General features: G+C 38.6%; 2 protein-coding genes across 2 annotated transcripts; one reads left to right on the forward strand and one right to left on the reverse strand.

Moving 5' to 3' along the window:
• Nucleotides 1-573: 573 nt before the first annotated feature.
• Nucleotides 574-5,897, forward strand: tex9 (testis expressed 9; the record flags this gene model as incomplete). The annotated part of the gene is made up of 12 exons (XM_084541912.1): nucleotides 574-720; nucleotides 2,572-2,705; nucleotides 3,046-3,109; nucleotides 3,252-3,328; nucleotides 3,517-3,562; nucleotides 3,653-3,735; nucleotides 3,874-4,037; nucleotides 4,213-4,304; nucleotides 4,517-4,690; nucleotides 4,820-4,954; nucleotides 5,597-5,731; nucleotides 5,820-5,897. Coding segments are annotated over 12 exons (1,329 nt in total), but the record flags the coding sequence as incomplete, so codon positions are not given.
• Nucleotides 5,898-5,935: 38 nt separating this feature from the next.
• Nucleotides 5,936-26,035, reverse strand: LOC311486152 (zinc finger protein 280C-like). The gene is made up of 27 exons (XM_084541913.1): nucleotides 25,559-26,035; nucleotides 22,959-23,083; nucleotides 22,001-22,206; nucleotides 21,802-21,901; nucleotides 20,621-20,848; nucleotides 20,460-20,534; nucleotides 20,240-20,346; nucleotides 19,791-19,969; nucleotides 16,479-16,636; nucleotides 16,291-16,391; nucleotides 16,056-16,202; nucleotides 15,473-15,607; nucleotides 15,138-15,376; nucleotides 14,036-14,176; nucleotides 13,887-13,955; nucleotides 13,693-13,808; nucleotides 13,574-13,598; nucleotides 11,846-12,167; nucleotides 9,455-9,664; nucleotides 8,888-9,015; nucleotides 8,685-8,787; nucleotides 8,177-8,406; nucleotides 7,748-7,964; nucleotides 7,547-7,654; nucleotides 6,843-7,100; nucleotides 6,413-6,538; nucleotides 5,936-6,325 (listed from the first exon to the last, which is right to left on the reverse strand). The coding sequence occupies exons 2-27, from the start codon at nucleotides 23,074-23,076 to the stop codon at nucleotides 6,215-6,217; spliced, it is 3,957 nt and encodes a 1,318-aa protein (XP_084398039.1). The 5' UTR covers nucleotides 23,077-23,083; nucleotides 25,559-26,035; the 3' UTR covers nucleotides 5,936-6,214.
• Nucleotides 26,036-26,151: the final 116 nt, after the last annotated feature.

Here is a 26,151-nt window from a genome sequence, read left to right on the forward strand (position 1 = left end):
GTGTGTCTTTTTAGCAACAACAACCTCCTCGCTGCTCCAAATCCTCCGAGGGGGACTGGTTGCTGGAGCCCAAGCTAGCTTCCTTGTCCTCCCCTCTGACTGACTGTCAAAATAGTGGTGATTTCACAAAATTATTTTGTATGCGTTAGAGTCAGGTTTAAGTTGAGGACAAAGGAACCAGTTTACTCAGATGAATGTGAAATGTGATTTGTGCACATAACTCCTGCTGCTACCTGAAGCAATAATACACGTCTGTGTGGAGGAGGACTTTAAGGAGTAGGCTAGTTGTTGGTTGGAAGGTCCTTGCATCAAATTATAAGATCTTAGTTACTCCAGCTGACACTGTGCTTGCACGGAGCATCATCAAAGTAAGTAATAAGTTATTCAGTATCATTTCCAGAAAGATGTAATTACATCTTGTACCACAATAACCAACAATTATCACTTATATTACAAAACATTTAACGAATTTTAAAGTCAAGATTTTTTTAAATTAAAATACATTTAAATTGATATATTTAAATTACACCTTTCTTACTGTCTGATAAAATGTTGGTTGTAAAAAAATAAATAAAAATCTCCTTAAAATGTTTCTCAACGGCTGCCGTACTATGCGCGCAGAATGTGTTGTTGCTATGCAACCGGAGCCGCATCGCCTCGTTGGGTGTCATCATGGCTGAAAGAAGTTCTAATAAAAAGGTCCAGGCCGTCGTTTCACAGGTTTGTTTTGTTGTTTTGTTTTTACACTTTCGTCTGCAAATAATGTTTAAACGGAAGTGATTGTGTGCTTAAAGCAAACATTTAAACACGCTCGCTGTTTTCAGCAGGTGTAGTCACCGAGCTTTGTCGACAGACGGATCTACTTCCGCGACCATGAAGTAACACACACTCATTTGCCAGTTCATTAGGTACACTAGTCAAAACAAATGCATTCTAATACACCACAGTCGCCACCAAAAAAAAAAAAGAAAAAAAAAAAGGTCACACGCTCTAATATTTCGTTGGATCGCCTTTAGCTTTGATTACAGCACACATTCACTGTGGCTTTGCTTCAGTAAGCTTCTGCAATGTCACAAGATTTATTTCCATCCAGTGTTGCATTCATTTTTCACAAAGATCTTGTATTGATGATGGGAGAGTCTGACCACTGCACAAAGCCTTCTCCAGCACATCCTAAAGATTCTCAGTGGGGTTAAGGTCTGGACTCTGTGGTGGTCAATTCATGTGTGAAAATGATGTCTCATGCTCCCTGAACCACTCTTTAACAATGTGAGCCCCATGAATCCTGACATTGTCATCTTGGAATATGCACGTGCCATCAGGGAAGAAAAAAAATCCATTGATGGAATAACCTGGTCATTCAGTATATTCAGGTAGTCAGCTGACCTCATTCTTTGGACACATAATGTTGCTGAACCTAGACCTGAGCAACTGCAGCAACCCCAGATCATAGCACTGCCCCCACAGGCTTGTACAGTAGGCACTAGGCATGATGGGTGCATCACTTCATCTGCCTCTCTTCTTACCCTGATGCGCTGGGTCACCACTATCCTTCCAGTTTTTAATAATGCGTTGGACAGTTCTTAACCCAGTTTTAGTAGTTTCTACAATCTCCTTAGATGTTTTCTCTGCTTGATGCATGCCAATGATTTGACCCTTCTCAGACAGACTAACATATTTTCCTCGACCACAGGATGTTTCTTTCGACATGGTTGTTTAAGAAATAAGAAGCTACTCATTGCATCAGTTGGGGTTAAATAACTTGTTGCCAGCTGAAAGATAAACACCCATGCAGTAATTATCCAATAGGAGGACATACCTATTTGCTTAGTTAAATCCAGATGGAGACTTTTTTTTGGCCAGGCAGTGTATAACAGTCCTACTCAAAAGCATAGCTTCATTAAGGTTATGGCATTCAGCATTTGTTTAAAATAACCGAGAGAGCTGTTGATTCAACTGTGGTTTCGTTTTAGAGGCTGTGGTTTGTAGTACCATTGAATTACATTGTGTTCTAGTGACGTGTTTCTATTATTTTGACAAACCCATTTTATTGGATAAATAACAGACACACTTCAGTGTTTAATTCAATCAAATTTAACAGCAGCACAAACTGCATCTTCCAGAGTGAATCATATAGTTGAATTATGTTTGAACATACACTGAATATTGCAACAGTCATGAAAGGGATTTCGTGCAGGACTGATATATAAGAATGCAATTTTCAGAAGTGTACCTAATAAAGTGACAGTATTAGCCATATAAACTGTTAATGAATTCTATCTCTCTTAGAGTTGTGATTATATCTGTGAATGACACGATATACCTAAAAAGTACATAAGTCACATTCTTATTCTCCCTTTTTCAGATTCCTTTTAGAGCAAGCATATCACTAGTTTCAGGTTTGCTTTACATTATGTTACCATAGAAACACATCACTAGGACATGTAATTTGACCTTTACAAACTTTACAGCTTTACTAAATTCTGCTACTTGCTCACTAAAATCAGTTAATACTGTGTGGCGACAAATGTAATGGACTCCACTTCCCTGTTTTGTTTTGTTGATGTTTAGGCTAAGAAACGTCCGTCCTCCACCAGTAAGGCTGAGAGGTCCAAGAAGGTTGAACTGAGGCTGCAGGCAAAATCTGCCTGTGGTCTGTCGAAGAAGCTCACAGATGACCTTTTTGCTAAGGAAGAACAATACAAGTAAGAGCTGTTGTCATATCCCTTGGCTTTGTTCTGATTCATTTTGGATTAAAACAAATATAAAATAATTTGTTCACATCTTCTTACATTGTCTCCATTTATTCTGCATAGGTTTTAAATAAGATTAGCACATTTGTTGCAATCCTTCAGTGGATTCTTAAATGAAACATCGAAACTCCACCATAGAGGACTTTGCCTTGATTGATAAATGTCATATTGTTTTATGTCATAATATTGTTCAGTCAGTGGCTCTTTATTTATTTCCTGCAGTCCTGTATCACTGCTTCTAATAGTAAAAAATATCCACAAAAATGTTGTTTATTTATATTTTTATCTCCAGACTAATAAATGCAGAGTTGGAAGCCAAAACAGCCGAGCTAGTAAGGCAGGCAGAACAACTTATGGTAAGTTATTTGTGCATCAAACCGTTGAAAGCTTCCATTTATGGTCGATAGATTTGTCAGAATAGTGCTGAAAAGGTGAGCTGATGAGGGAAGCTGATAGAGGACGGACTGACTTTTAATCTGACTGTTTGTGTGATTTTAGAGAGAACAGAGTGATGTTTTGTCAAAGCCCTTATCGAAGGTCCTGCTCACAGATACTGAAGATGAAGACGAGTCCAGGTAATAAATATCGAAGGCTCAGAACATAAAAGCATGAAAAATGCAGTAAAGGACTATAGCATCTGTGGAGATATATTCAGATATTTAGTGTTAATTAAAACAACATAACATAACAAGACAGAGCGTTCATGTATGTATGTACATAACTACTTGTCTTTTTGTCTGTATGTCCAACCACGCACCCATAGGATGACAAAGCATCAGTATGGCTCTGTGCAGGAACCTGGTGTGAAGGTATCAGTCCAGAACACAAAGTTCACAGTCTGCAGCTACACTTTGATTATCTTGTGGATCATTACAGTTTTTATTTGCGGGTTATTTTAGGTGGCGACGAAAAAAAGAGTCACATCAACATCACAAAAGGTGTACACTGCAAAACAGGGAAAGGAGCCACGCAATAAAACAGAGTGAGTATGATTTGATGTAATTTACAAATCTAATACAAACACCTTTTTATTAATAATATAAATCATGTGTGGCACCAGCTTTTTGTAAAATGTACTCTCCATTAAGAGCCCCTAAACGTTCTGTTTTCCTCATTTCAGAACCTCAGATGTGTGTCACGTGGAAGATTTTGCAGATGTTGAAGATTCTGCAGATCTTTTCTTGGCAAAAACAATTCGTAGCATGGAGGAGAAGATGAACGATGCTGCCGCTCATGAAAATGTTGTAGACGATCTGTCTAATGCTGGAGAAAATGTAGGATCAGGTAATGTTTATGTCGTTTTAAATAAAAACGCTTTATTTGCTAATATTGAAGTCATTGATTGAATATTTCAAACAGAAGATCTGTGTGTTAATGAAGGACTTAAGAGTTACAAAGAAAGTATATACAGAAAATCTGTATTCTGTATCTGACTGTGTTTCATGTGTTTTCTGGTAAGGCATTGCCGATGCTCAAGTAAGAGTTCTCAAGGCAAAACTGCGGATTATGCAAGAGGAACTGGATCAACTGTCCTGCGAATACTACAAGAAGGTACTGTAACATTTGTAGATATGTAATAATAACATTAGAACTATTAGTGGTGCTGCCTTTCATCGGAGGGTTACAGCTTTAGCTGGATGTGAGCCATCCATTAATGAGATGATACATTAGAAACGAACTTCAGAATTGTTGAAATGATTGATGACACACAAGAATAAATAATAAAACTGACTATTTTTAACTTTATGTTTCCATTGTTGCAGGATGATGAAAATGTGAAGCTTAGTGCAAAAATTAAGGAACTTGAGGAGGAACGAGCCAGACTGCAGAAGACCACAAGCGTCCAGCAAACGCAGATTGAAAAGCACAGAGCTTTAGCCGAAGAGTCTGCTAAAAAATGTGATGGTCTTCAGTTGCAAGTGTCTGGTTTGCACAAGGTTTGTATCGGTGGCTTTCTCCAAGTGTGCTACAACAAACTTCAAATATTTTTTGATAAGCAGTGAACATCGTCCTCCCTCTTCCCATGTGAGCCTCTGATGTCTGATTACTTGCTGTGCTCTGTGTAGGAAATAGAAAATCTGAATAGAGCTCAGAAACAAGCAGCAGCTGTCCACGGCACTGTGGAGGTTCGCTTAAACAGAGCTCTGGAGGAGGTGGAAAAGTTGAAGACTCAACTGAACAAGACGAAACAGGTGAACAAGGTAAGCCTGTTACAGAGCTAATAAACACATACTCTTCGGTTAAGTTACAGATTTTGTTGCTTCTCTGTAAAGTATTTACATTCTCCTTTCTATTATTTAAAAAAATATTTTGCCTTCGTAGAAGTTTTATTCATCTTAACTGTGTTTCATAAAAGGAGACGTCTTTAAATTGAGCCAGATCATCAAAATGTTCTAGCAAAAAAACAGCAGAAGGTGCTTAGTCATTAGTAGATGTTTAAAACAATGGTTGGAACATGTTTTCAATTTACTTTTTAAAAAGACTTTCATTGTACGGAGAAGCTGATCAGCATACAGGCCAAAGAACAATTAATATATTGCAGAGATGTAAAAATCCTAAATGCATAAAGGTCGCAAACATAAATCAAACACGTAATTATTAATGAACACATGCGTAACAATCACGGTTAATCTTTATTTGGATGTAAACTGTTCCACTTGAGAGTACATCGCATTTAAATGGGGAATAACAAGGTTCATTTAATGTGTATTTTAAGAGCCCTGTAATTGTGGCTTTTAAATTATTATAGTGTCATGTAAACAGGCTTGCAACTGAGAATTCATGTTGCTCAAAAATAGCCGAGTTCAGCTCAACTTCCACTGATTCATATTTTATCAAACCAGGACAAGATAAGCGAGGAGCACCAGGGCAAAGAAAACCTGCTTGCTGAAAACAAAATGCTAAAAAAACAGAAAGCTGAACTCATTGTGGGTTTCAAGAAACAACTCAAGCTGATTGACATCCTCAAAAGACAAAAGGTAAGTGTCCCCAAGTTATCCTGTCAATACATTCCATGTCGATAGCTGATAATTAAACTCTTAACTTTTTGTTTGTTTGTGTGTGCAGATGCATTTTGAAGCTGCCAAGCTGCTGTCCTTCACAGAAGACGAGTTCTTGAAAGCTCTAGACTGGGGGAAGTCATAACAGAAGCCTCTCAGAGTTTGATAAGACACTGAAAAAGTGTGTTTTGGATTCAGAGGGGATTTAGAGTTAGCAGTTTATCTCCTGAACATAATCAGATTCGATCACCAGATCTTTTTGGAATGATTTTAATTAAGATCCTGTCAATACAGTCCCAACAAAAATGTGTCTAAATTATTTAGTTGTCACTGGTTGCAAAACAAGTGCTGTTGTACAGTAAAGCAATATTGAGAAATGAAAAACTTAATAGTCACTAAAAACTACAACATGTTCCCTGTAACATTAAACTGCCCTCTAGTGGCATACTGGAAGAGAAACATTTAATCACCACCGTCCCAGTCGTCGTCAGAGAAGATTTCAGCCTGACGTGATTTAAAGTGATTTCTGAAGTCTTCGTCAAAGTGTTCCAGGTCGTCTTCACGGAGCAAACCCTGAAAATAGAAAACATTGTCATAACTGATCTACGGATAATATAAATTGGTTCTAAACTTCTTCATGATTCAGCAGCTGCCTCATACCTTGGGTAAGTGTCCGAGGAGTTTTGTCGCATGACGTTTCAGGAGCTTCTGCCTCTCTTCTTCAATTATCTGTCTGCGCAGGGCCTCCCTCTGCTGCTCAATTGATCTTTCTTTAGCCTCCAGTTCCTTGGAGAGAGTCATGAAAATGTTTTTAGAAAAGCAGGTCATTAAAAACCGACATTACAATCAAAGCTAGAAGATTACAGTGTATTATATATACAGTGTGTTACACTTTTACTTTCTGTGGAAAAATCTGTAAACCAGTCAGACAATTAAAATTGCTCTTTTCATGATGGAATTCTTTCCTCAACACATTTTGTTAAGTGTTAAAACCTACTGTTTTGATCCTGTCATCTTCCATGCTCAAACATTAGCACAACAACTGTCAGTGAAGTTTTTGATGGTTATGCATACAGAGTTTGATTCGTACCATGTCAGCCTCACGCTGCCGTCTACGGTCCTCTATCAGTTTCTCCACCTCGCGTTTGTGTTCAAGTTGTTTCATGCGTCGTTTCTGGGCATTCATCTGCTCTGTCCGATCATCCTCCGCAAACTTAGCCATCATCATTTTTCGGAAGGCCTCCTCTTCTTCCTTCTCCGCCTGCCTCCGCATCTCTTTTGAAGCCATCTGCTCCTGACAGCTCTGCTGCATCATCAGCCTCTGTCGGATCTTCTTCTCCATCTCTTCCTGTTCAATGAGAAAAAGCAAAAAAATAAATAAATATTATGATAATTCACACACATAGACTGGGAGCACTACAGTGAACAATGAGGTCAAAATTGTTAATTAAGAGTGTCAACTAATGATATGATCAGACTCACTTCAAAATAATGCTTGGTATATTTAAAGATTTCTGTAAATCTAACAGTGTTACAATAAGAAACTGACTGGCCTGTGCTATTTAGTCAAACATGCCAAACATTCCTGCTTTTGTGTTTTTGTTGTGAGAATTTGATGATTTTCTTACCTGACTGGATTTTAGGTTGGGTTACAATGAGAGGGAATTTCTGTCTTTTTCACTTATGTCCTGACATCTAATACATTAAAATCAATCTAAAATGCTGAAAGACCAATAATTGGATTCAGCTCTAAAATCCATAAAATGATGGCTGTTTAAAGAGTAAGATCCTTACAATTTCTCTCTGCCTGTTGGCCTCTTCTTGTTCTTCCAAATAAAGTTCTTCACGGACCCGCTCCATCTCCTCAAGATGCTGCCTCTCCTCCTCAATATTCTTGACCAGCTAGAGAAGTGAGAAGAGGGATGTTTGTTACAAATTAATTTATACATCACTGACTAGACTAGATGTACAGATTAGAAAAAAAGGAGTCTTAACCATTTTATGGAGATGCTCCTTTGCTTGTTCTCTCTCTCTGATCTTAGCCATTCGGTTCTCTTCCATGTGCTGCTGTTGTCTCGCAAAGTCCATGATGCGTTTGTTCTCAGCCTCCATCTGTTGTTGCTCCATTCGTCTCCACTCGGCCTGCTGTCTCTTGAATTCTTCGATGTGCTGCTGAGTGGCTCTGACCTTCTCCAGTTTCAGCTGTCTCTCCCTTTCAGGAAAACATTATTTCCCAATAAAGCCATTACAATGTATTATCTTAATGTTTTCTCTAGAAGGAAGGAGTTAATGGACATTCATACTCATACTGAACCAGTGCTCTCACTAATATCTTGTCTGTTGACAGATGTGACAAGCAATACAGAGTACTTGAATTCACTGTTCATTCAAGTCAGTGGGGTAAAGGAATTAGTAATGACTCACATCTGCTCCTCCTCGTAAATCTTCCTGACAATCTCGTCCACCATGAGCTTCTCTTTAAGGAACTCCTCGTATGCCTCTTGTCTCTTGCGCTCCCCCTCCATGAGCTGCTGCTCCAGCTCTCTCTGATACTGCAGCATCTCCTCGTGGCGCTTCTGCTCCAGCTTCTGCTGCTCAACTGCTGCTCGCTCACTTTCGCTCTTCATCTTGGAAGAATATTCTGCCTCCTCGCGCTAACGTCAAAGGATAGACATAAAGAATATCTAGCACATAGGCTTCACGACAGATTTTCTATTTGGGACTAATATCTGTTCATTGAGCCTTCCAATCCACAAGTAAAAGACACTTCTTAACCCTTCAATATTTATAAAAACCTGCTGGAAGTTATCTAGAAAAAAAACATCTGGATTTATTTTAAGACAGTTTAGAGATTCATGTTTCACATCGAGTAGTTCTGAAGATAGAAACTACTTTTCTGTAATTGTCTGCAGCCAAAAAGGGCAGTACTCACCATTGTCTCAAACTTCATAGCTTCCTGCTCAGCTATCTGTGCAGCTCTTTCCTTGTTCAGATACGCAGACTTCAGTTTTGATTCCAGTTCCCGAAGCTCCATGCTGAAAATTAAAGTAAGGACATTGGATTCAGACTGAACAACAGTGTGGCATTTTCTGCTGATGCACAACATCCGGTAAACCAAGGTAATAAAGTGCGTACCTGTTTTCTTTGATATATTGCCTCATCTTTTCTTCCCTTTGCTTCTCAGAGTTGATGCGGGCCAGCTCTTTAGCCATTCTCTCCTCCTGTTCAAGTTGCCTTTCCCGTTTTACTCTCTCCTCCTCCGCCTGCAAGTCACATTTATTTCTGATTTTATACATCTGAGCTTATATAATGTAGATACATTAATACCTTGACAATACAATCTAGTCAGCTGTAAATGTTTTTCCCCAATCCTGTTGATTATAAATTTAACAGAAATTAACCAAGTATTAAAAAACTTTTTTTTACAACAACTTACCTGCAATTTTTCAAACTGATGTAATTCATAGGACTTGTGAGTATGCACAACGGACTAAACTAAGACTAAACGTGTGCAGTATTATAAAGTAAATGGACGATAAATTTCCCCCCCTGAAGATAAAGACCATAATAGTCCCACATGTGAGCCTGATGTGAGCTTAGAAATAAGACCTGGGAGGACAATGTAATGTGCTGCTAGATCTGCTGGAGACTTTGTTTTAACAAAACACGACAGCTTATTAAATGTCCAACAGAAACACAAACCTTTAAGAGAGCGCTCTCTATTTGCCTCTCCTTGAGCTCTTGCTGCACCTGTCGCAGGTATCTCTTCTTCTCGAGGCTCTCCTCTTCCGTCAGACTGGCCTGCAGCTGCCTCTCTCTGTCCACCCGCCTGGCCTCCTGCTGCCGGTGCTGCTCCTGACTCTGCCGCTGAGACATTAGCCTCTGCTGCTGGTTGGACATCCAACTACGACTCTGTCCAAAAAAAAAAAAAAAAAAAAAAAAAAAAAAAGAGAGAAAGAAAAACAAACACACAAGAGTAAAGACCCAACAGCTGGACAACAATGAGCTCTGGTGTGTTAGGTAACGGCTCTGTTAGTAGCAGTCAAGCTAACTCTAAATTCGATTAAACCACGAGGATTTACCATGTTTGTAGTTCTTTTCGTCGACTCCCGTCTTCTTAACTTAAACGTCTTAACCGTAAAACAATAACAACAACAAAGAATTAGACAAAATAAGACACAAACGAGGCTTAAAATGAGTTTTGATGAAGACTCGTCATTAGTCGTTGATTAGCCGCAGGTAGTTGCTGGGTTCACTTGGTGGGTTGTTTGGCGTTCGGTTGTCCTGGGAACGCTGCGTCTCCGCTGGCTCAGCCAATAGGAATGAGCGTTGATAGTGACGTCGGGCCCGGGAAAATCAAAATAAGTTTCAGACCTGCTGTAGCTTGACACCATTTATCCCTGGTTTGGTACTGTTTTTAATATTTCTATGTTCTTAATATTAATATTCATGTTATGATTCATTACTACTCATTCCTGTACTGGCATTAAAATGTATATTTCTATGCTGCACTGCATGCATACGTTGACATGTTATATTGGTATATTGTAGTTTGGTTTATTAGATAGATGGATGAGCCAGGACCAAACCAAAATGAGGCAAAAAAGGCTTTTGACACATGTGAGATGTGCATCAGTGACAAGTAGTACTAAAGTACAAGCTACAGCACCCAGTAATAAAAAGAACACCCAGATAGTCTTGTATTAAAGATTTATTTACACAAACAAGAAAATGCTGACCTAAACCCAGTCTATAGATCTCTGAAGAAAATGTGTCGTAACATTTTTAGAGGAATGTATTCAAAACAGGTTCGGTGGGTTATAGTGTCATCGTAGACATAGATGCATTTACAGACTTACTCTACAGCTATACACTGTATATACAAGTGAAAATCCCCCTTCTTTTTTTTTTGAAAACCTATGAAATAACCAGTTATTTTGAGGTTTTAAGCCGCACAAAATAAATCAATCAGACTCATAGCTACAGGGAATTAACCTCTTTACAGCAAATGCAAAATAAAAGGCAAACATAACCTGTGGCAAAGGTAGCATGTACACATTTCCTTTACAAGCTGCAACTTTCAACAGTTAAGACAGTAAAATCTACTCGTTGCTGTACAACTATGATTTCACTTGTTCCTCAGGAAATAGTCCACCCAATGCCCCATACAAACCTAAGCTTTTACAAATCTTTCCCAAATATAGTATTTTTTTTATTTTTATTTTTAATTTTTTTACATATACTGTATTTCTTAAAGGATTAAAGGAGCTGTATGTGCACAGAGATAAAATTAATCTGGGGAGTTCAAAACCAGTTGAAATACTACATCACTCCCAAACCAATTTTTCTGCTACAAACCAGGAATTGTCTGTAAACAATGTAAACATTTGAGAGATGTACGTTTTTCTTTTTGGTGTAACATTCTCAGTATTATTAAGGGCACGGCTTAGAGAATACACGTGTAAAATAGTCCACATTACACAATGACCACAAACTTCTAGCTAAAGAAAGATTAAAAACTGAATTTATTAATTGAAGAACCGAAACAATCCCAAATCAGAATATCAGAGCTAAATATTTTCTGGTGGAAATGTGGCCAAACCTGCATAAACAATCTCAGCATTACGTCAGCATGTATACTTTAGGTACATTCTGTGCCACTGAGTGGGAGTTTCTTTTTTCGGAAATCTGGTGGCTTATTACAATCATGTCATTGAACAATTTTGTTTCAAAAAAATCATCTGACTGACCTCAGGGGTTGAGAGAGGGGCCTGTCAATGCCCCCTTTAAGGCAGATGGAGTTTCCAAAAGGTTAATGTCAACCACTTCAGGTATAGACCACATTCTACATCAATATTTCAAACAATTTAAGAAATCCATACCACTTAAGTGGAATGGAGTTAGTTACAGTGCAACCAGTAAAGGTGCAGAATATTTACGCCACTGAATACTTCAACAGTACAGTTCCTGGGGAAAATAAGAAGACCGTAGACATTTTTATTTATAAAGATATTTTACACATTGTGAGGCAATGTATGACTTACAGAGAAGTAAACAAAAACCTGTGATAAAATATTTTTTTAGCTCTTAAACAGGAGTGTCAAGGAGTGGGCTCTCCGATTCACACACTGACTCATCTAAAACCTTGTCTGATGTACTGGAAGATAGAGAGGGCAGCAACACCTGCTTTAATTCTCCTTTAGAGGAATCCCCAATGACATTGGTTTCTGTGGAACCCTTTTCCTGATCCCGTGCTGATAACATCGGCTCTGATCCTAGCGGTTCAACAGTTGTAGTAGTAGCACTTCCAGATGAGATACACTCAGCTTGTTGCAAGTCCATGTCCATCGGATTTTCAGCAGGTGCTGGTTTTACAATGTACACTTTGACTTTTGGAGGCTGCAAGAGGAGGCGTCTGCATAAAAGGAATATGGCAGCATTATAAAAACATGATTCAGACTAACATGCAGAGCTATCAATGTTTTTATCACCCATTACCAAATCAGTAATGGACATTCGTTAACAGCTAAAAGTCGCCACCTGCATTTAACTAAGCACATAGGTACGAGCCTCCTATTGGATAATTAGTGCATGGATGATTATCTTTCAGCTGGCAACAAGTTATTTAACCCAAGCTTCTCATTTGTTAAACAACCATGTTGAAAGACATATCCCGTGGTCGTGGAAAAGACGTTAGTCTGTAAGCTAAAAGTGGTCCAACTAAATATTGCTCCAGAGTCCAATCTTTATGCTCCCTAAATTGAAGCCTTTTTTTTTCCCAGTTAGCTTCACTGATTAGTGGTTTTCTTAAGGCTGCACAGCTGTTCAGTCCCAATCCCTTGAGTTCCATTCACATTGTACGTGTGGAAATGCTTTTACTTTCACTATTAAACATAGCCCTGAGTTCTACTGTCGTTTTTCTTTGATTTGATTTCACCAAACGTTTAAGTGATCACAGATCATGATCAATCAGGATTTTTTTCTGACCACGTTTCTTCCTCAAAGACGATGGTTCCCCACTATCCTTCCAGTGTTTAATAATCCATTGGACAGTTCTTCACACAATTTTAGTAGTTTCTGCAATCTCCTTAGATGTTTCCTCTGCTTGATGCATGCCATAAGAAAAGAGAAGCTACTCATTGCATCAGTTGGGGTTAAATAACTTGTTGCCAGCTGAAAGATAATCACCCATGCAGTAATTATCCAATAGGAGGCTCGTACCTATTTGCTTAGTTAAATCCATGTGGAAGCTTTGTTTTGGCCAGACAGTTTAATTGCATTTCATAGTCTTCAGACAACATGAAATGTGGTCAATGCAAGCAGCCAAGTTTATTTTCTCCAAAACAATTGATGCAAATGTGCATTTTTGCAATGTTTCAGACGTTTGCTTCAAATTTGAGGATTATACAGAAACATGGTTATTGTGAACTTCTTGTAACAAATGAAACACGTGAGTTCTTCAAATAATTCTGCGTGGCAAATCCACAAGGGCATTTCCCCAGTTCTCTTGTTTTTTTATCTTTGCCTTTGTCCCCTTTATGTTCCAGTTTACTTTATAGTCATGTATTACAGGAAGTGAAAAGGTTTGAGGTGGACGGAATCTGAATCGAAATATGTGAGGTGTAAGACCCAGTGTTTGTGGGACTTGACCCATTCTAGGCACTAAATGTCAGGACCTCACGTGAAGCTACTTCTATTACAAAAAAATCTGCCTGTTGCAAGTTCGTAACATTTATAGAAATGAGCTCCTCAGAGTGCCCCTTTAAGAATTTAGATGTAGACTAAAGATAGCATGTAATGTGGGTAGTAGTTTCTACTCACACTCGGTCTTTGGCTTTGATATCTGCTGGGTTAAAACAAAAACACAACCTTTTCAAGAAACTTGTAACACTAAATACTAGCCATGACTCGGGTGGTGCTAAAGGAAAAAACAAAAATACCTTTCTCCTGAATGACTTTGCATGTGTGACCTGGTCGATCATTTAAATGTTTGGTCATCAGGTCAGCAGCTGATGCGTCCACGAGCAGGTCACAGTCGAGGCAGACCAGGGTAAATCTGAAAGAAAAAACAAAAAGTCCAGTTTCAACTCTGAATTCCCCGATGTGTAAATTATAACTTAAGAAATGTACTTACTTTAATGCTGATGAATTCTTCTTGTGAACCATTTTTGAATATCTGTGCTTTGTGATGGTACTGTGAAATCTGTTGAAGAGAGGCAGATTTGTCAAATAAAAACATCGGACATGGACTCAAACACTGATTGAAATCAGGTCCTCACTCACTTTATCATATGATTCCCAATGGAAACTTTGCAGCATGTCCGGTATTTGCATGCACCACAACTTGAAAGCATCGGGAAATGAGAAAAGAAGTGGTCAACTTGTGCGTTGCACTCGATGCAGGTGTGGCGTTTTCCACGAGCACTGAAAACGCAAGAGTACAAAAACATTTTTTTCCATCATGCAAAGACTGATGTTGAAGCATTGAAAAGAATTTCTGTCGTACGGTTACACAAGTGAAGTCAGATTTTAAAATGACTCCCTTCATTACAGCAGATGCACAAACCTACAACTAATTACAGTCTGCTAAGTGGTCTGTACACTCCTCATTCTATTCTGCTGGTTTGAACTTTCAACTATACTATTACATTATCTTATGTCTGATCTGCATAAATGCCCATATCATGTGACTAAAGCTAGCACATTGTTTGTGATTAGTGAGCACAATTAGCCAAATATCACTTCCATTAAAAATAAATAAATAAATCTGCTGTACTCTATATTATTTTTAGCCAGCCTAATGAAGTGTGTCTGGAAAATTAATTGAAAACACAATTAGCTCAGCTGTGTATTGCTAGGCTTTAATCACGTCCATAAATTTGCTCCCGTCCTGTCATGAATACCCCAGAAGGTGGGGCTTCATGTGGCTTCATGTTAGTGGGTGAGGCGGGATGGGGGGTGTTGAACGATTCAGAGGGCTCAAAGCTGGACTTCTCCAGGATTATAGTTTTTTTTTTTTTTTTACATTTCCATACAGTATATGAGCAAGAGCAAATCATGTTCACTAAAATAAATCATCTCTACACTGGTAAACATTGCAGCGTTTCCAAAAGGGTGTCAACACTGAACTTTTTTTGTTATCTTTTATATATTTTGTGAGTTCAGCTTGCATTAAAGGCTTAACTATTGAAATCAACTTGTGCTACTGCTTCGCAAAAGGTACTGATTAACAATAACACTGTTGGACAAAACACTAATCACATTCTGATACCCAGCTGGAGTTGAAATGAACTTTGACAACTGCAGACGCAATCTCTCATGCACTGTACACAAGTGTGTGTGTGTGTGTGTGTATATACATATAAGACCGAACTCAGTTAACAACCTGAGATTCCTGAGCGCCAGGTTGTGCCTGGCAGGTCGACTGTCTTGCTTCTTGTTCTGGCTTGCCTTTTCCTTTCCTCTTCCTGCTCCAGAGACGTTTGATTTAGACTTGGCTGCGACGCCTGGAGGTTTGATTAGATGATTGAAACCTTGTGTTTCTGGACTGACAACCAAGCCAGACCGATCAGGAGAGACTGGCAATATGTGTGTCTTTCCCGTGAGGGAGGCTCGGATGGTAACCTGAAACAAGAGGAAAATACACACGGATGATGAATTGTGTATTAATTTAAGATTTAAGGTAAATGCAGTTTTAATCTGGTTATGACTGGCTCAGACCTTAGTACCAGGAGGCAGGCCCTCTAGGGCTTTAGGTTTCCTGAAAGTCTTGTGGACGTGAGTCCTGTGCTCCACTTTTTCCTTGTAAGTGAGAAAATTCAGTCTGCATTTTCCACAGCGATGGATCCCTTTTTTCTGAAAGACAAAAGAATATCACAGTACAGAAACACAAAAACATGATTAATAAGTGGTGTGAGTAGAGGCTAATAGCTGAGATGTTTCATTTGGATTGCCTGAAAGAGTATAACTAGTACGAAACACACTACACTCATTGCTATTAATAAGTGGTAATTCATTTAGTTCGGTTCCAACTCCATACCACATTTATTGCTCCTTTAGTGCAGGTGAAGAGAAACCGGTTTTATTGTCAGCCTTTTATGTATTACAGCGAGTTGCTCGGCAGACAACCAAATCAATCCAAACGGGGAGCAAACAAACCAAAGCGAGTTCAAACACATAACTGTTTTCCACAATCCTGAGAATTTACAACACGAGTACACTACGCTCTCTGTGTTAGTTGCTGCTCCAAATGTCACCTTGAGAAATGTTTACAACGGCCCTGTGTGAAAAATCACCATCATACCTGATGTTTCATGTAGTGCTGCATGTATATATGACTAGTTCTGAGAACTTTGAGACAGAAAGGACAGAGCAGGTCTTTTGTGTTCTCATGGACGCTTCGGAAATGTGTCTCTACATCAGAGAAGAAAGACGACCTGTAGTTGCACACCTGTGGATTCAGTAAAACATGGTTAATATCAGCAATTGTACCTCTTGAAAAATTAAATCAAACCATAATTCAATGAAAAGTGACGGACCTGGCAGACATACGGCATCTCCCCGGGTTTGTGGTTGCCCTTCATATGTTCCAGGAGCACCTGCTCTGACTCAAACGCCAGCTCACATATCTTGCAATTTGCTGAAAAGGGAACAAAAAGAAAGTTACAAAAGAATGACACACCAAATGATGGTGCCAAACTGAGCTGCACAGATCATCGTGTCATACTTGAGGATTCAATCGGGCTATGAGCACTCTCGATGTGACACTGCAGCTGGAATGGAGTCATGTACTGTCGATAGCAGTGCTGGCAGGTCGTGTGGCTTTCCCAGCTCTCACTGTTCTGCTTCTCCAGCTCCAGGTGGTGCTTCATATGGTTCATAAATCTGCAAGGGAAGATGGAATACACAAATGACCCTCTTGAGCTTAACAATTAGCCAAGTTTCCCCCTTTAATGCCACACAGCAGATTGTCCATTTTTGACAAGCGTAACTGAAGCCCCTGATTAAAATGGTTACTTTAAAGGACAATTCCGGCGCAAAATGAACCTGCGGTTAATAACACATGTGTACCGAGTTCGACCGTTCTCTGGTATTTGTTTTCATGCTAGTCAAATGTGACCAGTTTTCTTGCAAACCGCTAATTAGCGTATAACGCTAGCCTTCGGGGCACACGTACACATAAAAAGAAATCGCTATTTCTATACCACTAACAAGGCTCACAATATCACCACACTTACACGGTAGCATAACTAGGGTCTCTACATGTAAACCGAAGCATTGAGAACTTTGCAAGTATACAGGCAGTTTATTAAAAAAGGAACACAGTACCGTTCATGTCTGGCTCGCATATCCAGGCGGGCGCCATCTTGGGGAAACTGAACTCTCTGCGACGCGAACGTGAATCTCGCGTCAAACGTTGTTGCCGGAAGAGGCGTTGTACACGTGAAATGTGATTAGGCGTGTTCGACTTCATGCAGATCTGTGCAGATCTGACTTGACGTGATGCATGCTGGGTTGTTCATGCTCATAGACCTCGAATATGATTGGTTAAAATGAACTTGTTCAACCCAGCATGCATCACGTCAAGTCAGATCTGCACAGATCTGCATGAAGTCGAACACGCCTAATCACATTTCACGTGTACAACGCCTCTTTCCCCAAGATGGCGTGTGCCCCGAAGGCTAGCGTTATACGCTAATTAGCGGTTGGCAAGAAAACTGGTCACATTTGACTAGCATGAAAACAAATACCAGAGAACGGTCGAACTCGGTACACATGTGTTATTAACCCCAGGTTCATTTTGCGCCGGAATTGTCCTTTAACTGGTAAAGAGCAAAACACCTGCACCCAGAAGAAATAATAATTCGTAAAAAGCCATTTTGATTATTTGACTAGCTAATGCACAGAACATTATTCCGATAATTTCAGTCATTTTTAATGCATCATGAGTAGCTTCAGCTTCTAAAATATGATGATTTAAGAAACCAGCATATGTTGATAAATAAATTAGAGCTGGTGATAGGGCAAAACAATGTGGAGAGGACAAATTGGACAAGCAGAATTTACAATAAGATATTTTATAGTCTAAATAATTGTCCAATTAGCAAAGTAAAAATCTACAGAGTCCATAACATTACAAACAACATTGCAGTTAATGGTTTGCAGGGTTAATTATTTAACTCTAGCAGTCATTAAGAAATGAATCTCACATGGCCATATTTAGATATTTTAAGTGCAAACACATTAACATTGCTTAATCAAAGCAGTGATGACAAGATCAAGGTTATCTCAATTCAGACAAAAAATAATAGAAAAATCCTACAATAACCAATTAATGAATAATAATATGAAACAAAAAAACTTAACTGTGGACTTGCATGTAAATGCAGTAATATGAGGAATGTACCCATTTCAAAAGAGAAAATAAACTTGTATTGAGGGGAAAAACATTAATATTCATGGCTCATGTACACACAGTGGTTATGGTCTGGGTCCCAAAGGTTTTTAAGATAAATGAAGTATTCTCATTGCACCTCACTTTCTAAGCATGTATAATGGCTGTTATAATATCTGCAATTACACAGAGATTTTTGTTTTGCCTAATGATGTAGTGCCCCGCGGCTGCAACGAGCATCTCCACAGCTACCTGCCACCGCTGCCCTGAGGACGCACGGCCCATTTTTCAGCCTGCACATTCTGCTACCTCAGCTCCCCTAATAGAAATGTTCATGTGGATGAACTCTGACCTCGACCGTGAGAGAGCGGTTGCAGTACAAATGTGTTTCCCCATTAAAAGCAGCTTACAGAAGCTTTTTTTTTTTATTTGCACTGTTCCAAAGCAAAGTTATTTAATCAAAGGAGCAGTTGTTACGCCACCTAAACTAGCAGTCGTTTTTCATCTTTAGGCCCTCAAGGGAAAACGATCTGATACCGTCATCCATCTGAGAGGAAAGCTGCAGTTACAGCAGAGGAAGATGTCCACCACCCTTCCCATATTGCAACTGGACAGATATGTTTTCAGCAAGTCCTTCAAATTAGTTTCTGCACAACACCGATTAAAATCTATCATACATTGCTGGTTGACTGGTTGCAACACTCTTGTGTCTATTTATATACACAGCTAACAGAAAAAAATAAACTTAAATAAACCTACACCGGTTTAAGTCCATGTCAGTTGTCGTCTGTTGATTTAGCTAATTAGAAAAATGCTTATTATTATAATAATTATTATTGATAGATTAACAAGTAAAACACTTACAGGACAGGGATATACATACATATATATATATATATATATATATATATATAGTGCTAAATTATAATAACATAAATAATATTCTCAATAATGATAATAAGTATAGTATAACTAAACTATAACTAGTGTAAGAGTGGGTTTTTAAAGAAGTAAAACTAAATAAAAAATAAGAATATTTATCTATTGAGACAGTCTTTGAAGACGAAGGAGAAAAAAAAAATAGAGAAATAACAATATGAAAAATAAAAGTAACAGTAATAACAACAAAGGGCTCAGTCATTTATACGGGGGGTGCTGGCAGAATTTTGGGAGCATCCGGGCCATCAAATTTTATACTGAATAAATTGTAATTTGGAGATTTGTGACATTGAGAAGGTATTATTGTTGATACGTATTCAGGTTGTAATATTTATCGTGGTTCCGATGTCTTTTTCACAGTCTTTTACAGTTGGCGGGATGTTATTGTCTGTGTTTATTAGGTGTTTGTCTATTTTTGAAAGTGTTTAGAATTCTTAATAGCATTATCAATAAACATTTATTAGATTACTGACTGGAGTCAGTCACAGAGAGATTTGTTCATCACTTTCACCTCAGTGCCCATGGAGCTTGAGGACAAAACATGTTCAAAGGCTTTAAACATGTTGGATGACAAATACAGAGATGTAGGCTGAAGATCATTAAAACCGAACATATATTGCTTTTTGGAATAAACAAAAGGAAAAAGGAAAGAAATGGACAATTTCCCTGTTATTTTATAAAGGGCATGAAAACAAATAATCATACCTGATATTGTTCTTCAGAACTTTTAAGCAGCTTTGGCACTTAAAGGTTGTGTTGGTCTTCTGTGCCTCCTTCTTCTGAACATCTCCCTCAAAGTGGCCATAGTAGAACTCTGAGACCAGCATGATGCGCTTGTTTGGACTTACTGATTGAGCCGTACTCCCTGCATTTGCAAAGCAGGTCTGAAATAGACAAATACAGAAAAATGACTTTGAGTGGTAAAATGAGGGAGGGAGCAATAATAAAAATATATATGTCATTATATGTTTTCTGAAATACAAATAAACTTGACAGCATAACAGGAATTGTTTATGAATCCCATTATCAGGCAAGACTAGTAAAAATACATGGTTCTAGTGAAATACATTAACAAATCTTTTCATTTCCCAACATTAATGCTTAAATGTGTTAGTTCCCAGTGGTCAACATGATTTCAGAAGAGTTTTACTCACCATCAGATGACATTTCAGGGCCTCCTCTGTGACACATTCTTCTGGACAGTTGGGACATTTTCTCTTTCCAACGCCATTTTCCACTCCGACCATTAGTTTAGTTGGTGCTTAGGAAAAAACAGTTAGATAATAATTACTGCTTATAAAAAGCACCATCTAGGGTTCATTTATGCGTTATTATTATGTTATCAATAGAACTGCTTGTGTGGTAGAAACTTACCCAAGTCAAACTTAACTATTTTTGACACGGCGTTAATTTCCTGTGGAGTCAGCCCTCGTTTGACTGAGCTCTGATCTGTGTGGAGTCCAAGAAATGTACACTTTAGTTACTGCTGATGAAATGGCAAAAAAAGGCGCAAAACACCACATTAAGAAATTTACCTCTGTTAGCACCATTGTCCTTTACAGACACAGAGAATGTCTGAATAGTTGAGTATGAGTTGGGCCGGTTGGGGTGTAGGTGACCAGACTGTGTTGAATATATAGCAGGGGTCTGGACGTTGGACAAAGTCACAATGTTGTTGCTTATTTGTTGCACCTGAGGTCTGTGGACGACACCAGGTATCACTGTGCCTGGAGCGACCTGCTGAAAAAGTGGCTGCTGACCAGCTGAAAGACAGAGGATACAAACTTGGCATTACCCAGTGTTTCGGACACTGACTCTTTACTTGGGCTGGCCAGGTATATTCGTGGTGATCCATTCAAGCTTTTCAATTTTGTTTTTTTAAATCCATCTGAGAGAACAACACTCCCTGTAATAGATTAGCTAATATCCTCGCTCTATCCCTCCCATACTTGTTCGTTCTGCAGAGAGATAAAGATGTTTTTTGTTATCACATTGGTATTACATGCATACATTCTGTTTTGTGTAGTAGTCCGTCAATTAAAGTCAATTAAATCAGTAGTAATTTTATGGTTGTGTTTGTGCTGTCCTCAGATGAACTTATGTCCCGGGGTCAATGTTTGGAAAGGAGTCCGATATTAGAAAACAATGGGCAAGAAAAGGTCTCTGCTGTAACAGTGAACCACTATGTGAGATTACTATTTATGGAAGTGGGTAAACCCTTATATGGGCAACTACCCAATGATTTCTGTTCAATTCTCTGCGATGTCAGAATGGCTATATGATGTCAGTCATGTCTATTCTGATTCACAAGTCAAAGATTTTTGTGAAGACAACGAAGGACATTTTAAATGCGCAGACTATATTCATATTTGATTACAGATGGTGTTGAACTGTACATATAGTTCTGTCTATCCAGTTAAATATTGAAAAATATCAAAGACATTTAAAACTGCACCAGATGAAAACAGAGTATCCAGAAACTTAGTGTCGGACTAGTGTGATTAGCTATCCAGTTAACGTTTTGAATATTTACGGGCTTCAACCAGGGCTGCTATGGCAGCTGAGGCAGTTGAGAAAGAATAGCTATAGTTATCAAAGAGAGAGATATATCAGAGAAGGAGGACAGCAGCTGTGACAAAAAAGACAGAATCCAATTCTGTGGGAACCACTGAAACGCAAGAGTTACTCCTCAGAAGTATATTTCACTCAGATTTACCTGGTACAATTGTAAATGACGTTCCAGGGGGATACTGGGACCCAAGAGAGGCAATAAAGTCATTGCTGTTTGTTAATTGTGGAGAAGTGACAATAAATCCCTGAAAAAAAGAGACAAATCCAGACTAAATGGGTTGGTTTCTTATTGTATATCATTTATAAAAAAATTAAATAAATAAATAAATAAATACCACAAATACCTGGTTGTTGACAATAACAGGCTGTGGAGTCACTGTTGCCAGAGTGGATGGTGCAGTATTTACTGCATTTCCAGTTACACTCAGTGGCATCAGTATTGGTGAGGGGCCAACAGCAGGCTGAGGAGTCGGGTGCTTTATTTCTTGTTTCCCTGCACTGGTCCTCTGAGGAGGTGGAGGGTTCGCCTTACTATCCTTTTGGTTATTAGCTGTAAGAACAAAAGGGGGCCAAAATAAGAGATTCATCAAAATGTTTGTCTTTACATTTCAGTAAACAGCCATGTGACAGACTGGTAACAGCGGCCCTAGGTGTAGCCCTACTCTCGTCAGTTAGAATAGTCTCCAGCCCAACCGTACTAAGTCTCAATTCAATTATACACCGATCAGACATAACATTATGACCACCTTCCTAATATTTTGTAGGTCTCCCTACAAAGAATGTTGTTAGTGGGGGCCTTTGGGTCCTATGGGTTGAGGGGAGGGGCCTCTGTGGATCACCCTACAAATATTTGATCAGTTTAGGATCTAGTGCATTTGGAGGCCAGATCAACACCTTGTGCTGTTCTTCGTGTTTTTTTTAGTTGTTCCTAAACTGTTTTTGTGTGTGTGTCTGTGTCAGGCTGCATCCTGCTGTGGGTGGCTGCTAACATCGAAGAGTGTCATTGCTATGGGGTGGAAGTGCCTGGTCTGGTCTAGGTGGGTGCTACATGTCTAAGTAACATCCACATGAATGCCAGGTCCAAAATGTTCCCAGAGGAACATTGTATTCACTAGATCACAAGATGGTCAATGTTATTTACTTGTCCTGTCAGTGGTTTTAATCAGTGTATATAAGTAATAGCAAACTAATATTAAACCATTCAAACACCAGAGACTCAGAACATGGTAACATTATGCAACAGTTTTTGCTTTTGGAGCAGAAATACTACATCATAATGTATAAAAATGTGATCTGACATACAGAGCACTCCAACAAAGATGGGCTCGTCATCGTCATCGTCTATCAAGTGAACTTCAGGAGCTTGCTTCTGCCACGGCTCCAGCTCCTCCTCAACACACTCCATAAAAAGTTCAGACATTGTGGACCTGCAAGAGAGAAGTTTGAAGAATTAAATAAATCTTGAAATCTTGTGATATAATATAAAATGATTAATTAACTTAGTTATCTACCACTGCTACTGCAAACAATGGTCAAATGCTAGAAGCAAACAGGCTGGAAAAGCTGGACTATTTACTCAACTCTATTTATTAAATAAGATGGCAATAATGATTATTTGAAAAAATGTTTTCACACAGTGTTTCCGCACTGTAGATGCACAAAATATATAGTTCAAGCTCAATACAATAGAGTAAAAGGATACAATAAAAAAAAAAAGTGTGAAACGATTCTAGGAAAGGAAATTTATGAAACCATACTATTTAAAGAAGACATTTTAAAATCATATAGAACTGCCTTGAAAGTCAATTGAATTCAGGGTTGCTTCACTGTATAATGGCTCAGATTATTATGTTTGTTATCAACACCTCATCTCAAAGTTTTATTAATGAACTCAAAATGTCACCTGTCCTCAAGTTTACACTGCAGCAAACTCATAGGGTACAATGGTCAAGTTACTTGGAGAAGTTAGAGCAAGGTGAAAAACTACAACACCACAAAAACATATTCTGCACTGCATTAACAATAACAAACCTCGATTTGACATACTGCTGGTCAGCAAATCTGACTTCCCACTTTCAGTTCCATAGCAATAAACTAAGCTTGGCCGGATATATAAATATATATACTTTTCTGATTGGGGCATTGAAAAAAGCGAAGTCCAGATCAAACAAAAGCTTTATCTCTGATAGGCTGACCATTTTCTCAGTCTGGTCTATTATGGAGGTTATTAAACCAGAGGATGTGCTGCAACACAAAATACATATTTTCTTCAAGGAGGCAAATGTCCTGTTTGAATGAAGCAAACAATTATATTTAGGCTAGTTATTGCTTAAATAGCAGTAGAAAACGGTTTAGTAATTTGAGTTCAAGCTATTAAGACCATCTTTTTGAAGAAGTCTCTTCCTGAATTTTTTCTCTAAAACGAGAAAAATGAAGCAGACAAGTTCATCTGAGAAGCAGCAGAGAAAATCATCAATATCATGTTACAGCAGAGAGACAGCGTGACGTGACAGTAGATGGACATGGCTGAGCTATACGATACAAAAAGGTTTAACGAAAGATGAGCTACTAATAAAACCCATCACAAAGACAAATAACACTGTAACACATCACAACTGTAACATGCTACACTGACTACACTACACTGACAAAATAAAGACAAAAGACCAAAAACAAATGGACAAAATAACTTAGTCTAAAAATGCAAATATAATGTGCACAAATTCAGCTTGTTCTGTCTAATGTCTGTACCATGCCAGACACAGAATAACACCAGTGTTTTATTTTGGATTCTTGTTTCTGGCCCAGGGAATCATGCGTCTTCCTTAACTCTCAGTTTTTGGTCTCCACCAACTCCAGACTCTTTACATAGTTTCTGTAAAATCTCCTATATGTTCACCAGCAGCTAGTCACTCTTTTTATCTAAATGCTGATTCCTGTTGAACAGGTATTGTACTATATGTGAGTCAGCACATTAAGTTCCTGGATGGCCAAAAAAGGCATCACACCACTGATTATACTGCTTTAATAATGCTTATTTAGTTTTTGCTTTTTAAACATCCAAACATTCAGATCTATATATGCAAATAAAGTGAATATGACATAGGCTGTAATATTTATGACCGATAATCTAATTTGACAAGAAACTAATTAATGACTTCTATTGGAGCCAAAGAGTTAACCTGCTTTCCAAGATGGCGACAACAATGATTGCTGATAGGGCTACCAAACTACAGAGATAAAGACACAATTTCTATTGAGTTCTTCAATATAGTACTAATGGCATATGTTTTAATTAGTTACGTATCAATGTTTACTCACATGGCAGGGAAAACCAACTTTGGCCTAAGCGCTTATCTAACGATACAGAACAATTTAATGTGGTGTAAAAATGTTGTTTTAGTTTTAGGCTAGCTAACCTCGGCTAACATTGTCTCCTTCACAAAAAATACCAATTCTAACCCTCTCTCTCTGTGTATATATCGACATATTTATAAGATAACCTTGATAAAAACATTACCGATAGCCACTTAAAACACATTCACCAGATCCACTGCCATTAGCCAATATTAGCTAATGTTGTGTTAGCCTAGCCACCTCTCACTGAGCAGCGCTGTATACCATTAGCCTGTGTAGCCTTTAACAGCACATAGCTAATGCTAACGTTCATGTATTTAAATGTTCCTGAATTGATGCAGTTCCCGGTATGATTCGGGCAGTAGCATTTTAAAACTCCAGCACAATGTTGCTTAAATACCGCCATACATCATGACGTTGCAAGTTATCGGTTATCGATCACAGCTCAATAACATTAGCCAGCCTCCGTTAGCATCCTCTGGTGGCTGCTGGGACAAAGACTGCAGTCAGATTGGTGTGGACCATCTGTATTTTTTTTAGCCTACCTCTCTCACTCCCAGCTGCTGGGTTTAAGGGCAGAGCCGTGTCTAGATACCAGTCTTGGCACAGTCCCTGGCCAGAGGACGATGGAGTTCAGATGTTGCGGGTGTGCATCACACAGGGAGGGAAAAAGAGTATCGCTGGCCGAGGACGGCGGAAATGCTCGGATTCTCTGGACCAATCAGACTACTGGGATCATTTTTCTGATCACTTCCTTTCTTGTTTGTTGTGCTTCCAGGTCTCTCTGGTGGGGGTTTCTGGATGAATTACTCTTTTCTGTAACACTCGGCGTTAGTCAAGAGATTTTCTTATGTATGCTCCAGACATGTGATATCAACTGGTCCTAATTATATTGATCTTAATGCATCTAAATTGGGTTTACTTGTGTACAAAAAGTTTATACTAAATATGCAAAAAGGACCAAATCTGAGAAAAATATATGTAAAATAGCAATTGTAATTGAGAAATGGAGGAGCATGGTCACTGACAGCATCTGTTTGCTTAGATATCTACTAAACTGAGTTAACTCTTAATTTTTCATTAAAGAAAAAAACAATTCTCAGACCAGTGTCTTTCCATGTTGTCTTTGATTTATATT

Source organism: Chelon labrosus, assembly GCF_963514085.1.
Source record: "Chelon labrosus genome assembly, chromosome: 3".
Taxonomy (NCBI): domain Eukaryota; kingdom Metazoa; phylum Chordata; class Actinopteri; order Mugiliformes; family Mugilidae; genus Chelon; species Chelon labrosus.

What these genes read in the sequence shown, in the direction of transcription:
- LOC311486152 (XM_084541913.1), bottom strand. Translation starts at nt 23,076, where the DNA reads ATGTCTGAACTTTTTATGGAGTGTGTTGAGGAGGAGCTGGAGCCGTGG. An exon ending in ATTGGGAATCATATGATAAA is followed by an intron (nt 13,956 to 14,035) that starts GTGAGTGAGGAC and finishes TCTCTTCAACAG; the next exon opens with ATTTCACAGTACCATCACAA. An exon ending in GCCCACTCCTTGACACTCCT is followed by an intron (nt 9,665 to 11,845) that starts GTTTAAGAGCTA and finishes TTTTTTGGACAG; the next exon opens with AGTCGTAGTTGGATGTCCAA.